This window comes from Solanum stenotomum, chromosome 12 (genome assembly GCF_019186545.1).
Source record: "Solanum stenotomum isolate F172 chromosome 12, ASM1918654v1, whole genome shotgun sequence".
Lineage (NCBI taxonomy): Eukaryota > Viridiplantae > Streptophyta > Magnoliopsida > Solanales > Solanaceae > Solanum > Solanum stenotomum.
In genome coordinates this window covers 13,774,832-13,790,136 of record NC_064293.1, presented here as the reverse complement: position 1 = coordinate 13,790,136, position 15,305 = coordinate 13,774,832, and the positions used below count along the sequence as shown (strand labels likewise).

At 36.5% G+C, this 15,305-nt stretch overlaps 1 protein-coding gene across 3 annotated transcripts; it reads right to left on the bottom strand.

Annotated features, from left to right (window-relative positions):
• Window positions 1-1,437: 1,437 nt before the first annotated feature.
• Window positions 1,438-14,458, bottom strand: LOC125848147 (auxin response factor 8-like). Of its 3 annotated transcripts, none has more exons than XM_049527958.1 (14): window positions 13,937-14,450; window positions 13,619-13,731; window positions 13,421-13,519; window positions 13,255-13,311; window positions 12,999-13,154; window positions 12,830-12,914; window positions 7,648-7,738; window positions 7,380-7,544; window positions 7,169-7,291; window positions 6,080-6,155; window positions 3,904-4,051; window positions 2,491-3,476; window positions 2,214-2,404; window positions 1,438-1,927 (listed from the first exon to the last, which is right to left on the bottom strand). In XM_049527958.1, the coding sequence occupies exons 1-14, from the start codon at window positions 13,980-13,982 to the stop codon at window positions 1,759-1,761; spliced, it is 2,505 nt and encodes an 834-aa protein (XP_049383915.1). In that variant the 5' UTR covers window positions 13,983-14,450; the 3' UTR covers window positions 1,438-1,758. The 3 variants fall into 3 exon arrangements, 2 of the variants coding, with proteins under 2 accessions (XP_049383915.1, XP_049383916.1); XM_049527959.1 differs by having other exon boundaries at window positions 13,619-13,728; XR_007444495.1 differs by having other exon boundaries at window positions 1,687-1,927; window positions 2,214-2,420; window positions 13,937-14,458.
• Window positions 14,459-15,305: the final 847 nt, after the last annotated feature.

Here is a 15,305-nt window from a genome sequence, read left to right as displayed (position 1 = left end):
TACAAAACTTTTCAAATTTGGGTTGCACTAACAACAATGTGCCCAATAACTTCTCATACCACTTTAATGGATAAAAATTACCTTAAAAAATTACCTTCACATTTGAAGGAGCATCTTAAGAAACAATGTGTCCAATAACCTTTCATACCACTTTAATGGACAAAATTACCTTCACATTTGAAGGAGCATCTTAAGAACCCATAATGTTCTTCCTTTTAATTACCACAATGATGACCATTAACATTTTACCACACTCCTATTTATACATTCAACCACTTGTCATTTTTCAGACATATTATGCACTGCTACCACATTCACATAAGAGAATGGAGCAAATTAATTGGGTAAATTTCATGACTTTCAGTCAAAAGTATAAAACTTTATGTTAGTCATCATCATATCATCACTATAGTGCATTAGGACGTAAACCCAATGTCTTGCCCATATAAAGACGCCTTTGGTCATAAATCAATAGGACTTGAACCCAACTTCTTATTATGATGGTGCACCGAGACTTTAACTCGATGTCTTACCCACTTGGTGCGGTGAAACCTAAATTCATTGTCTTACCCTCAACCAATGTCTTAATAAACCAAATGCATTACCAAAAAATAAATATTGAATACCATAAATATAATCTGAATGTGACTTAAAATTGAATAAAAATGAACAAAACTAATTAATTAGAACAACAAGTTGGAACCAAATAAAAGTCCCAAGTAAAAATAAATTAAAACATTTTAATAGTCCCTCACAATATTGTTATGAAGATTATCATAATTTACTAACCATTTTAAAATAACCACAAAATAAATTTTGTTAGTACAAATAATATATAGGATATGAAGTATACCTTGCAGCCAAAGAATTACTAGGATAATTCATAAAAATCAAGAAATACCTACCATTGATTCTTTGACGGAGAATGAGCAACTCGTGCTGATAACGTGTTGTAAAACTAAAGCAAAACAAGATAAGAAATATTGAAGATGATAATATAAATAGGAAGACAAGAGATGAGAGTTTTTCTTATTCTTTCAAATAATCAAGTGTATACAATATGAACCCTTATTCCTCTATTTATGGGTGTAATATAGAGGCATACAAAAGGTTGATCATAAACGTGACATTAATCATGAATATTATGGAGGAGGCTATGGAGGTGTAATGTTACAAGAATAGTGGTTATAAAGGTGGAGGTTATGGAGGTTATGGTTATCTTCATAATGGAGGAAAGTTATGGAGATAATGGGTAAGAGTAACTGCTTGGTGTAGTGGACATCCACACTATAATATTTTATAACACCTTGTTTACATTATTTGTAACAACTATTTACCTCCCATTATCTTGAGGAAATAGTCAATGAATACAATTCTCAATATCTATTCTCTTCTTCAAATTTCTCAAACAAAAACAAACCTAAATTGAAACAGAACTCAGTCAATTCAAGAGTTACTTGCCAAATATAGAAGTAAAGCAAGTTTTAACACTTGCAAGATTCTTAGTTTAAATCACACCTCAGCGAATTATACTAACTTGTACAACAGGATTACAATGAAAACTACACCATACAAATGGAAGATGCCTAAAGTCTTATTACAGCTAGATCCAAATGCAAAATACAACATAAAATTAGGAGATGGACCAATTTGACGAAAGCTAAAGAAGCCAGGCTACGAGGCATGAAATTTGAATTTCTGATCCTTGAGAAGATCGAGAATCAGAATTAGTTTTCTTCTTTTAAAGCATTACAACAATCAATACTCCAGAGATGGCATTCCAGAAATAAGATCTCGATCATCAGCACTAGTGCTGCTCATCCTTTCAACCACTCCACGCTTCAGGGATTCAGGCTCTTCCTTTCCCAGCTTTTGCACATCTTCAGGTGAAAGGATTTTTATATTCCAGACGTTATTGACAAACGCCCTGAAAATACCATGTCAGGGAAATAAAGAGAATATTATAATTTTATAATAGGACTACAGAAAAGCCAAATATTGAACGCTACGCCATAGGTTGAATAGACAAAAATCATGTGAAGGTAAGATAACAGACTTGTGAGTTAAGTCGTTAACTAAATAAGAAAAAGCAACCTTACAAATCAAAAGTTGAGACATAAGGAACAAGTTTTAAAAGCATATGTTCTTCCTTCAGCTGTAGTGGAAATTCAAGAAACAGTTATATAATGAAGTCTTCCCATGATGACACTTACTCCCATGGGTCGTCTCCAAGGAGAAGGATATCATTCTCCCTGTCAACAAATACAAGCTGCCAGCCTGATCTTTGAGGGTCTTCAAGGAACCCCTCAATACCGAACATCTGCCCCAATTCCCGTCGCAGCTCATGATAGCTGTGGAACTGGGCGATATCCAGTGACCTCCCAACACACCCCGATTTGTAAACCTGCATAGACAAAAAACTATACTCACATAATTGTCGGATGCACTAAAGCCAATGAAAAATTTGACCTTAAACAGCAGAACTGGCACCTTGACAAATGTATGGGTTGCATTTGGTGGATCAATTTGTCCTGCATTGTGCAACAACTCAGAAGAGTCTTGCACATAACCATATAAAGAATTCTGATATCCCGAAGCCCCAAGTGGCATTGTGGACATATCAGCGCATGTAGTAGTAACATTAGACACTGTGGTCGGAAGGAGATGCCCTGAAGAATCAACATTAGCACCAAAAAGCTCTTGATTCTGGGAATCCAAGTTACAATTTTCCCGAGAATTGGATCTATCTTTCCCATATGTTGGGAGTGGTGAAGAGTTGGAGCACGTATTTAGTTGTGACTGCGTGAATTTTGACATCCAGGACTGTTGGGGTGGCTGCTCAACGATTACAGACTGACCAGTTCTGTTGATATTCAATGAATTACCACTTCCTTCAGAACACAACGAACCTAGCATATTTTGCATGCCCAAAGGAGTAACAGATGCTGAAAACTTTGAGTTCAAATCTGTAAAATCTACTTTCAAAAATGGAGAGGAAACACTTGATGGTTGCCTCTGCTGGAGCTGATCGTGTGGGATTTGGAATGCTTCTTGGTAAACGTGTTGATGAGCCTGTTCCTCCGACTGATTATTGGATTGCTGCTGTGATTGCCTTTGCAGGTTCTCTGACAGCATTTGGGTTTGAGCAGGCAGCATATGCTGATGAACTGCTTGCTGCATTGTTTCCTGCTGTTGCAGAATGGAATTATCAGTACTTGCATGTTGGAGATATTGGACAGGCTGCTGAAACTGCATTACTTGCTGTTTTAGCAAATCTCCACTCCCGAAACTTTGCAAACCAGTAGCCAGCATAGCTTGATAGTGCTGATTTATATCATTTGGGAAAATTGTTGAATCAATTCTCTGTTGCATCCAAGGAAGCATGCCAAAAGACTGAAGATTCATTGAATGAGGTCCTAGCTCACCAGTATTCCCTCTTAACCATGCCATTTGATTAATAGCTTCATTGTTACTATCTACAAAAGCAAAGGAGAAAAATTACTAGTATGACTTCTGGAATGAGAATTGGTGGCTATCTGAACAATGATACTGCTATAGACTCGTGTTTTTCCCATTATATCATGGCTATTTGGGTGGGGAAGAGAGGATGAAGAACTTTGGGGATTAGAAGAGACATTAAGGGGCTGTTTGGTTAAAAAGCAGGTTATCCTGGGATTATAAATCTTCCCACCTTCTATCTGGGAAAGATAATCCAATGATTGTGATATAAAGTTTATCCTGGATTTAGGTAATCTCCTCAACCAAACACAAACCACAGGTTTAGTCCCAAATTCTTTCTTTCTTGATAAGTACACTGCAGACTTCACAATTTTCCCAAAATGAAGGAAAGATAGGATTTACAGTTTCAATTCTCTAACCACATGACCATTCAGTGTGCCATACCTTGATAAGATGAGGTTCCTGGATACAAAGGCCGCTTTAGTCTTAGAGGAAAAAGAGATGGATACATCGGAAAAGTAGTCAAAGGCTCTATCTCCCATAATGAGACCCTCGGTTGCCTCTCTCCTGCAGTTGACTCATCCCAACCAACCTATAATTTCAAGAAATTTGTTGATAAATATGAAGTGTTATCAACAAAAGTGAACGTTTTTCACCATACAAACAGTATATGATTATAGAGCTGTAATATCCTTGTTGTAGATAATTTTCATACAACTAGCTGTTAGACAAATTATAAGGATTAGAGCACTTATAAATCTGATTTCTGCAAAAGCTATGTGAAGTTATGTTGCTCAGATTCGGGTGCGAGTACCTCATACGGGGATACAGCCAATATGAGTAAATATTTGATTAAGTAAAGTAATTTAACTAAACTAGAAAAATTTATTTTTTATAAGCACCTACTATTTTTTTCACAAGACATAAACCCAAAAATCAAGCCAAATACCCAATCAAGATTCAAGGCCAAACACATATACAGACCCTTAAACTTAACTCTAATTTTCATTTTGACACTTAAATATATGTGCAGTTCTCATGCTGGTGACATGGCATTATAAGCCACTGAGAAAATGACACCTGGCTCTGGATTAAAAATAAGATTTTGAGCTTTAAAAGAAAAAAGAAAAACCTCAAAATTTTCAACTGCCCTCTACGATGACCTCCTTCCCCTTCTCCCTTTTTCAGATTTTCCTCCTCTTCTTCCTTCTCTATTCTCTTGTGGCTCTCTCCTCAGCCCTTGTTATCCACCATATTAAAACTTGTTTGGATCCATTTTTGGATTTCAATTTCGAATTCTTACTTTTTTAAAATCAATTTTTAGGTGAATATTAAAATGATTTTTTTATGAATTGTGTTTTCTTGGTGATATTATTAGAAAAGTTGAAATTTTGAAATTTTAGTACAATATTTGGTCTTTAGCTTCTTCCATATTGATAAAATAGAAAATTTTGACTATGATTATAGTACTATTTTTTAGGATTTTATATAGATCATTGTATTGAGATTTGTTGATTATGCCATTGAAGGTGGTAAATGAGGTAGGAAAAGCTATGAGATGGAACCCGATGATGGTGGAGACAATAAATATAGCGGTAGAGGTGTTGTAAATGGTAATGAAACGGAGAAAGTGATCACATAGATGATTGATGTCCCGGGGGTAGTGGTGTTGTGGTAGAGGTGGCAGTGCATATAAACAAGATGAAGAAGACAATAATTATAATTAAAAAGAATAAATATTTCCTTTTGTTTCTCTTTTTACACGCTCAAAAGATTGTGTGTTGCCCACATTATACCATGTCAGCATTTTGTGTTTAAAAGGCACACATATTATGATGTTGGAGGGTCTGGATGGAACAAGCATGAGTTAAAGCATCAAAATGAAAATTAGAGTCAAATTTAAGGGTCTGTATATGTGTTTGGCCCCCAATCAATCTATATTGGTCATACATCTAAATCCAGTGTGGATCCGAACCACACCCAAATTATGTGCGACCACCACAGGTGAATCAGGGATTTTGAAGGGTTGTGAGTCAAGTATATCAAATGCAGTAATGCACAAAACCTTCCAGTGCACCTTTACATTCATATATAAGCCATGCCAGATAGATGTGGGGGAAAAAAGAACTTGACACCATACAGAAAGTCAGACGTTGCAGCATGGAAGTTAAACATTAGATCAAATTTAGACATTAAACTATTTAACTTTCAAGTTAAATGAATTGCTGATAGATGACAAGCATTTGATCTCTTATAGTTAATAAGAGACGAGCTACAAGCAGCAGAAAAGTAGAGGCAAACCACAGATAACAATTGAAGAAATAATATTTTAAGGCACTAGTTTGATGTTGATTCAGAATGTGGTTTCCGGTTGAAAGCCAAACACATGAGAGAGAGAGAGAGATCATTGACACATGAGAAGGATCCAACCCACCCGATGTGTGAGGTTCGACTTGAACCGACCCACCCACCACCCGAACCTCAAACGAAGTAAAAGGAAAAAAGAGAAAAGCCTTCAAACATTGACACATGAATGGAAAAACAATGTTAACTAATGTAGTTACAAAAGAACAATAATAGAGAAATGCTTAAGGGAAAATAAAAATAATAGTCCATGTACCTTGACAGACCGCCAGTGAGAGTTTGCCCAGCGAACTGGATTGAAGTCACCAATCCCAGTAATTGTGCCCATGTATCTGAAAAATGACAGAACCACCGAAAAAGAGTTATCTATTGTAATGACAGGTCACTTATGTTAGCTGGTGTTTTATGTGTAAGGATCCAGGTGAAGATGTCGACCATCTTCTTTTTCATTGCCAATTTGTTTTGAGGTTATGGTGGGATATCCTTACTTGGTTTGGAGTACAATGGGCGATGCCAAGTACTGTGAAAGAGATGATGTAGTTGGAATTGCGGCAGATGGAGAAGATGGCACACGGCTTGGAATATTGCTCATTAGCACTTATGCGGGTACTATGGAGAGAGAAACATGCGATCTTTTGAAGGGGTGGAGATGAATTATGTACAGTTGATAGTAGCCTCTTATCCCTTATTTTCCGTTTGGTGCACCCATGAGATCCCTGTAGCTAGAAGATTGAGGGACTATTCTAGAAAACCATTTCTTCTTGTAGGTTTTATACTTTTTGGTATACCTCTTGTATACTGGCTTTTGTTTCTGTCCACACATCCATAAAATCTTATTGGTTTATCAAAAGAGAGAGAGAGTTATCTAACAAATATACAGGCCAAAGATTTCAATGATACACACAAAGGTACGGCACCAACTTACTAGCAATGAAATTTTAATTTAACTGGTTCAAAAATTGGTTTATTTACCAGAACTAACCACCAACTTCATTAATTGAAACCCTAATGCAAGAATGCAAATATATTTTCCCCAGTACTAGACAAGAATGATATGCACATCTATGGGCCATAGGGGTAACAATCCCGGAACATCACCCCAATTTATCATTCTACATAAGTAGACTTAATTCTCCAACTATAATTCATGATGAAACAAAACATAGGCAAAGATACATATTCGAGAGCCTTCATCTGCAGTTAAGTTTAAAATAGGTGACCAATACATCAATAAGAAACTACAAGCCTACTTAGATAGCACTTCAGACAGAATAGATGAGGAAATATGACATCAAGAAAATAAAAGGAAATCTTTCACTTAAGATAAAACAACTTCATTCCATACCTTCGAACACTTGATTCTTCAGTTTCAAATAGCATCCGAAAGCGCATTCCAACAGAAACGCATGTGTGATATACAGCTTTGATGTATTTTGAAAGTGGTATAACAAACTCGGATGGGCTAGCCCTAACACAAGAAGCACGTGAGAAGAAAAAAGCAAAAAAGGTAATAGCTATAAATGAAAACACAAGGGGGGAGTACTGTTCCGTACTACCTTGGGTTAAAAAAGACAGTGAAACAGCTATTAGTAGCAGCAGCATGAGCAGCAGCAGCAAGTAATCCGATGTGCATGCTATCACTAGATAGAACTGATGATGGCATCACAGTCTGGGGTCGAATTGCACGCCGAATTCCCAGAAGGAGCTGATTTTTCTCATTCCTGCACAGAACCGACTATCTCAGGAAAAAGCATGGAGGAAACTGTCATGCAATAATATGTGACTGATGTACAGTAGTGTCAATAGAGCCTGACTAAACAGTACCAAATGAAAAGTACAGAATCTCCAGCAACAAGCCTTTTGGCACTAACAAACACACTCCAGCCAGTAGTAAGAAGATGCCGCTTAGGCTGTCCTGTATGCAAAGTGAGAAAACATAAACAGATGATAGCATACCTGGTACACATTTATCAGTTACAACACAGCATTACACCTTCCTTCCACATGCAATCAGGAAGCATCCTTTTATCCAACAAGTTATTAAAACAAATTTTTGAAAGAATATAAGACTCCAATTTAAGTTAACAGGATTAGGATGACAAAACAATCAATGAAAGCAACAACAACAACATACCCAGTGAAATCCCACAAGTGAGGTCTGGGGAGGGTAGAATGTACGCAGAGTCGCAGACCTTACCAGTACCTCGTGGAGAAAGAGAGGTAGAATGAAAGCATTATATCAAATTGCGTGTGAAAGTCCATAAAGTTTGACATGTATCATTTACATGTACCAAGAGTTTAAATAATTAAATCTTGAGTAGAAATGAGCATAAACTTATATTTTTAACTGTAATTTTCTTTCTGGATAAAGTATATTCAGAACTGTAGTATTCTTTTGCCACCAACTGTCCAATATAACACGGGAGTTGAACTCCTTAACTTCTTTTTGCAACACTGAAATGTGTAACAAAAGACTAAACTAAAATACTTATCCTGCTTCCATACTCCATCCACCATCACCCTAGACCATCCATCAACCTTCTAATTTTTTTAGTGCAGTTTCATACTATTTTTAGTTTTTTCCACCTCCTTACAACACTGAAATGTGTAAAAAGGGATTTAGAGATAGAGGGAGTAACTAATATACTTATCCTGCTTCCATACTCCATCCACCACCACCCTAGGCTATCCATCCACCTTTTGTATTTTTTTAGTGCAATTTCATACTATTTTAGTTTTTGCCGCCTAATTTACTTTTTTAATAGGCAGTGTTGCTAAATTAAAATTAACATATACAAGTTCAGTGTCACTTTTAACCAAAAAATCAGACACAAGTTCCCCAATACCCTAGAAAAACTTCCTTCATCCCATTTTACACAAATGATGTTTCAAAGAAACTGAAATTTAAGATGTTAATATGACTTACGTATTTTGTGAGTAATAGTGGAAAAAACATATCTGATTGAAGAAACACCGTATCAAAGTTTAAACTGTGAAGTCACATGAATTTAGAATTTTCAGGAGTTGTGAAAGTAACATAAAATAATGTCATCAACGAATGATGTTAAACCATTTGGCACATCCTAAGTCATACAACATGATGGAGGAAGTGTTATCCTGTTCCTTATCCTCTTTCACATCACTAACAAAACAATTATAGTGTTGCATAATCCCACCCCTAAATGATCATCGAAAGTCTTGGTAACCCATACTTCAATTTTTAGGAATCTTGATGAAGAAAATTTGGCAAGTACTAACCGGATTATAGATAGACAATTAGACATACAATTTAGTGCCACAGGAGAACCTTGATAGGAGGATCAACTTATGCATGCATTAAATTAAAAAGAACGTTGGAGATTAAAGAGAACACAACAAATTTGATAATATGCGTGGAAGTTTATGTCAGGAGCAACTAAGCTAGGAAAAGGATGCATATTAGAGGTCAATCCTTTGAGCTTGAGACTTGTGTTGCAGGGAATGAATAGACAAGCATATATGAGTATGAATGCACAAAGTCAACAGTAAATTTTTAGCACAACGACTCTGATCCGACTTGTGAGCTTGGATCACTTGCGGGTTATCTGTCCATTCTCTCCTAACTGTCAACCAACTGTGCACTCAATAACAATTAGTTGGGACTTGGGTTGAGTGTTGACAACATTAATTCTGTCCAACCCCTATACTCTTCTCAAGTTCATTTTACTCCACGATTAAGTAATTTGTTTTTCGTTCAAGTAAAAATAGGGTTTTCCAAATCTCATATTTATCCTTGTACGGTGTACCAATATATAAGCTTCTAATACGACTACAAAGAGTCCTCAAAAATTGCACCTAATGTAAGTACAACAACAACTTAGCCTAAATTGCAACTAGTTAGTATCATCTCCCTTATTTTTACTGTATTATATAATTGGATAACTCCGTATTGATTCGATCTCCTTGTCCCTTAAATCACTTTTTATCATCATACTGTTACACATACAAACCAATGCATATGTAGGTATGTATACATAGGATATGGTCAAACCATCTCATACGACCTTCTCTGATTACCTCTACACGTGCTACTTGCAACTTTTGCTGAATGTGATCATATTCTTGTCCAATCTTGTATTATTACAATTTACACATCCACATGACAGTCAAATTTCAAGTTTGAACTCTATAATTCTTTCTCAAATGATCATCATATAAGTCATAAACTTTAATTCCATGATAGTTTGCACAATTTCCAATATCTTTTGATAAGAATAGTTTTCACAACTTTTAATCATCCATCGTTCTTACCTATCGAAACCTATACTCTCTCACAATCCACTTGCCATCTTTCCACTCTTTAATATGACATTGAATACCTTGATCCACCATGCTACACCAACCACTTCAAGATATATCCAAACCTCTCTAGGATACCTATTGGGACCATAGGTATTTTTAACATCAGATTTTTATGTCCCCCTTTGCATAAATGGATAAAATTGAGGGTTGCTCGGTTTTCATTTTACAGAGGAATGAAAAAACTTTTCCCCCAAAGTAGAAGAAAAAAGAAAGTATGTCCACTCAAAGGGTTTGGTAGAGTGTATTAGCAAAAATAATGAATGCATTAACTCATTGTATTAATAGTACTTTGTTTGGTACACTTTTTTATGCTATGTTTTTTTTATGACGAGAGAAACCCGTCGTCGCTACCCTTTGGGTGCACACAGGGTAAAACCCCCGCTCCTATGCAATAGCTCGCAAACCACATAGGAGAGGTAACCCGCACTAGACAAGCTCGGTGCGACGAAAAACCAATTAGAATGAATCTTTGGAAAGGAATGTGGTGGATACTCAGTAAGCTTGCCATGAGGTAGTGATGCCAAAAGTTCCTCTTTTTAAAGAGGGCCACGATGCAATTATTAAACATATGGGGGTGGCTAAATCTTCGCTCGATGATTATTTAGTTTCTCCTATTACCTTGTTTCAAAGCTAGCTCCCCGGGAAGAAAAAGGGGAAAAAAGTAAAGTCTAAGCGCATATGGCACGAAAAGGAAATCCTATTTCAGTAAGACTTGAGGCAAACCCCTTGCTTTCACTGGCAAGGAGTTTCGAACCTGAGACCTCCAACATGGAAATCCTAAGCCCTAACCACTGGGCCACCCCAAAGGGTCACTTTTTTATGCTATGTATAACTAATGCTTGACTCTATTGTATATTGATGTATTACTAATACCAAGAATTTCTAGGAATTAGTAATGCAAAGGGATTTAATGCATGCATTAGCATGGCTAAAGACTCAATTACCCCTCAAAACCCCTTTTACATCTTTTCTACCATAATTGTGGAGGATATTTTTGTAAATAAGTATTTTTATAGAATGCATGCTATTTTTAATACACCAAACCAAACAATGTATAAGAATTAATCTATGCATAACTAATACAAGCATTACTAATACACTCTATTTAGCATTATTTTTATGCACTCTACCAAACGACCCCAAAGAGTCTTAAATAACACAAGACGGAGAGTTGCAAATAAGAATGTCGATCCATTCTATTGCGATACATGCATAGCAAAGTTCTCTCATTGTCCATAGGTTTCTTCATCAGAAAAGCAGTGCATCGCAGCCATGGAGATAATCTTAAGGTACTCCATTTATGTTTCTTGCATCTCCATTAAATATAGAGTTCCTAAGTTTTTGATAAGCCAAAGCTTCTTCTTTTTTTGACAAGGAAGCCAAAGCTTATTTATGTTTCAAACATTATCCAATTTCTCCTCTTTATTCTCGAGAAAGTCTATAATCTCGTTCATTCTTCAAAAGGTTTGTCATCTTCAACTTCAAATAAAAAAATAGTATTTTATGTGCACTATGTTTGAAGATCTCATGATCTACCATGTCTTCTGCGCAGCACCACATCTAGCGCAGTTACATTTCAGATCTAAGGGTGAGCTACTTCCATATCAGGCTACCACAGATCTTTTGATAATAAATGTCATTTATTTCCAGACATTGGACTATTTTATTTGTTTTGCTAGTCTTAGACGTTTGATAGGTATAGTCCTAGTATGATGACTTTCAAATTATGGGATTGTAACCGTTAGAATTCCAATCTTTTTATTTATTATGGTTGAGACTCTTATTTCTTGTCTTAATGCTTTCCTTGATGCTGTGAATCTTAATATTAACTTGCTTTAGTTGCTAAGATTTAGTCCGCCCACCGAGGGGTTAGTGTGGGTGTCAATCAGTGTTAACAAAAGCAAAAAGCACAAAAAAGCTCTAAGGTCCGTTGGGGCTTTAAACGCAAATCGCAAATAAAATGTGGTTTTAATGAAAAAAGGCACAAAGGGAGAAAAAATACCAATATATATGTTTAGTCTAAGACTAATAGTTTATAAGCATGAATGACAAATATAAGAACAAAGAAATTGAAATGTACTTACTATAAAGTGAAAAATCAATTGTTTAGTGTCGCTTCTTCAGAAGAGGTTCATTGGCAAGGAAAAGTATGCCTTAGAACCTAGATGAAGGCACTGAAGCGCACATTGAGCGAAGCGAAGCGCTCAACACATTTTGAGCCTCGTTTCAGGGATTAAGTGCACCTTTGACAAGAGTGGTGTCAATCACGGTGGTTTGGATAATGACAAATTAATGGTTAAAAATTACCGTAACTACATTACTTTTCTGCTAGTCCTTTTTCTTGGCAGTTTTGCCACTCAAATGTAATTAGATGCACACACATGGACATATGACACTGACACAATACGTTTTTTAATAATATAATAACAGGATAGGAATGTATGAACTGGGAAACAACAGTACAACCCTACACAAGTGCACAAATCAGATGATTTAATTGGAAATTGCAACAGGAACAGAGATGAAGCACATGTCCAATTCATGATGGTGTCTAGTTTTTGCTCCAAGAGTTAAAACACCCACCAGCTTTTAGATAAAAGCTGACGATACTCTAAACAATGTAAAGCTACAGAGAGCAACAAGGAAAGGAACATCTAGAGCTTGCCTCGGAAAATATGCTTGAACTTCCATTCAACATCATGCAGATCCCTCGCAATTAGTTCTTGGGTAGGTGGTGTCTGCGAGAAATCCTGAGTGCCAGTAAAAAAGACAACCATGTCAGGCTTAGCTCCAGAGCCAAGTCAAAATGGCGAGACCATGGGACCAGTAATCACCAGAGGAGGAAAAACTTTCTCTGCGGCACGACGAGGGACAGAAAAGCCACCGTGCGTGCTAGTATCACTTGCAGTCAGCGTCTTACAAAAATAGTTAGTAGGCTGCTTGCTAGGGATTCCAAACTCAACAGGAAGATAAGTATCTTTTTGTTCTTCCTGAAATCCAACATAGAGTATTTTTGTGACCCCATTCACAAGCAGTTGATGCAAAAGGGCATTATTATTAAGAATCATTTATAGCAACACTGGGGAGTACCGGTGTCAAGGGCTGCAAAGTCATTTGTGCATATACTTCGTCTGTTTCAACATCTGCCTGAAATTCGACAAATTATCAATTATCTATGCGCCTAATACAACTTGTATAGCAAATAGTAATTCATTAGAGAATTAAGAAAACATAGATTGTAATTGATGAAACCCACATGCATTGTGACATTGTGGAGTTGGCAGATCAACTGTGGTGGCAAATTTGGGTAATTAGGTATATGTGCATCAACTTCTTTATTAGTTGTTGCAGCTACCTGGCACTCCATTCCAGTAAGGGACCATCAGTTATTTGACTAATAATGGATTAAATCACTTTGTGTGATAAGGAAGAAATGTGGTTAAAGGAGAAAAACCTGTTCACTATGGCCTTGAGGAAAGTAAACAACACGACTCCCAACCTTTGGTAGGCACACCAGAGGACCAGCACACGCATGCCATAGCTCTGAGTTCAAACACTTTTTCTCTACTTTCAGAATAAAAAATCCATCAGCAATAATTTAATTGGACTTAATTACAGATACTTAAGATGATCTCATTCACATATGGAAATCAACATATATTCCTTTTATCTTATTAGAACAAAAACAAAGTGTAACACAAACATACCGACAGTGATATACAAAAAGCTAATACCCCAAAGAGAAGAAAAAGTATAAAGAAGTAGAAGATACCTCCTTCATGAGTCTGCTGACCCATTCCTGATGTTGAAAGCTTCATATATTTTATAAAGCCACTTCCCTTAAAAAATCTAAGAAAATTGTAGTAGTACTACAGCAACATCCTTCCCTGTAATTATCCACTCAATTACACAAAACCCTCAATTCCAACTCTCAAAATCAACTGAAACGCTAAACACTCCCACCAATTCATCACCCTTATTCTCAAGATACCCCACCTTTTCCCCATTATGATCCCACACTTTCCCCAACAATCTCCACATGCATTAACCAAAAGCCTATCAAAAACTTTCAGCTACTCTTCACCCCTTTTCTTCAATAAGTTGATAGAATCACAGTTAAGCTCAACTTCAGCTTACCCCACCCGACCAAGGTCGACCTGATAACAGTAGAGAGAGAGAAAGAACAGAGAGCTAATACTAATGTCTCATTTCTCTCTTTCTTGCTGTTATCAGAGGAAGGTTTGGGAGAAAGGAGATCGCAGCCGTTGAGAGAACCGTATGGGTGATCATGGCCGTCAATGGAGTTGTGAGTTGACAGGAGGCATGTGCTACCCATCCTTCAGTGGTGGGGGCGCGTTCGGTCGGCTAGATTTGTGAAATTGGTTCCATTTTTTTATTTTTGATTTGGTAAAATGTTAATCGAAATTGATTTAAAATAACTTTGATTCAATTTATTTTGGTATGATTTTTCAATGAAACTCACACACATTACGAGTCATTGGTATAAATAAAAATGAAGAATTTCGACTCATTAATGTTTACCACTTTAATATATCAAAATTATTTTTCTCTACCTCAATATCTTCCGGCGAGATATTTATCCAATTGTGATTTACTACCTAAATTTTCGCTAACTTCTTTATGCTTCATAAATTATTATTTTGTTTTCATTATTTTTTTATTAAAAAAATAGTCATAATCACTTGTAGAGTTGTCAAAAAGGACTGGTCTAATCCCACCCGCCCCAAGTCTCACGGGTCAATGAATTTGAAGGGTTAGGGCGGGCTTGCCCTTTATTTGGAAAGGCCTGAAAATGCTCAGTTCAACCCAACCCTAGAAGGATCGAGGGCTGGGGTGGGCTAGCCCTTCTTTTTTCCTTTTCAAACTTAAAATTCTATAACATCAAGAAAATGAGAATATTTGCAAATCAAATATGGCAAACAATTGTGTTGTTTCAATAACACTCAAAAAATCTAGTGTAATTAGCATGTATCTAGGATACTAGATATGTGAGATACATGTATCTGGTGTGATGCATCACATATATGCGAGAGATATAAGAGAGTGGCAAGCGAGATGAGAGGGAGACGAAGGCGTGGGATTTTGTCTATGTATCCTAGATACATGCGAATTCACTTGGG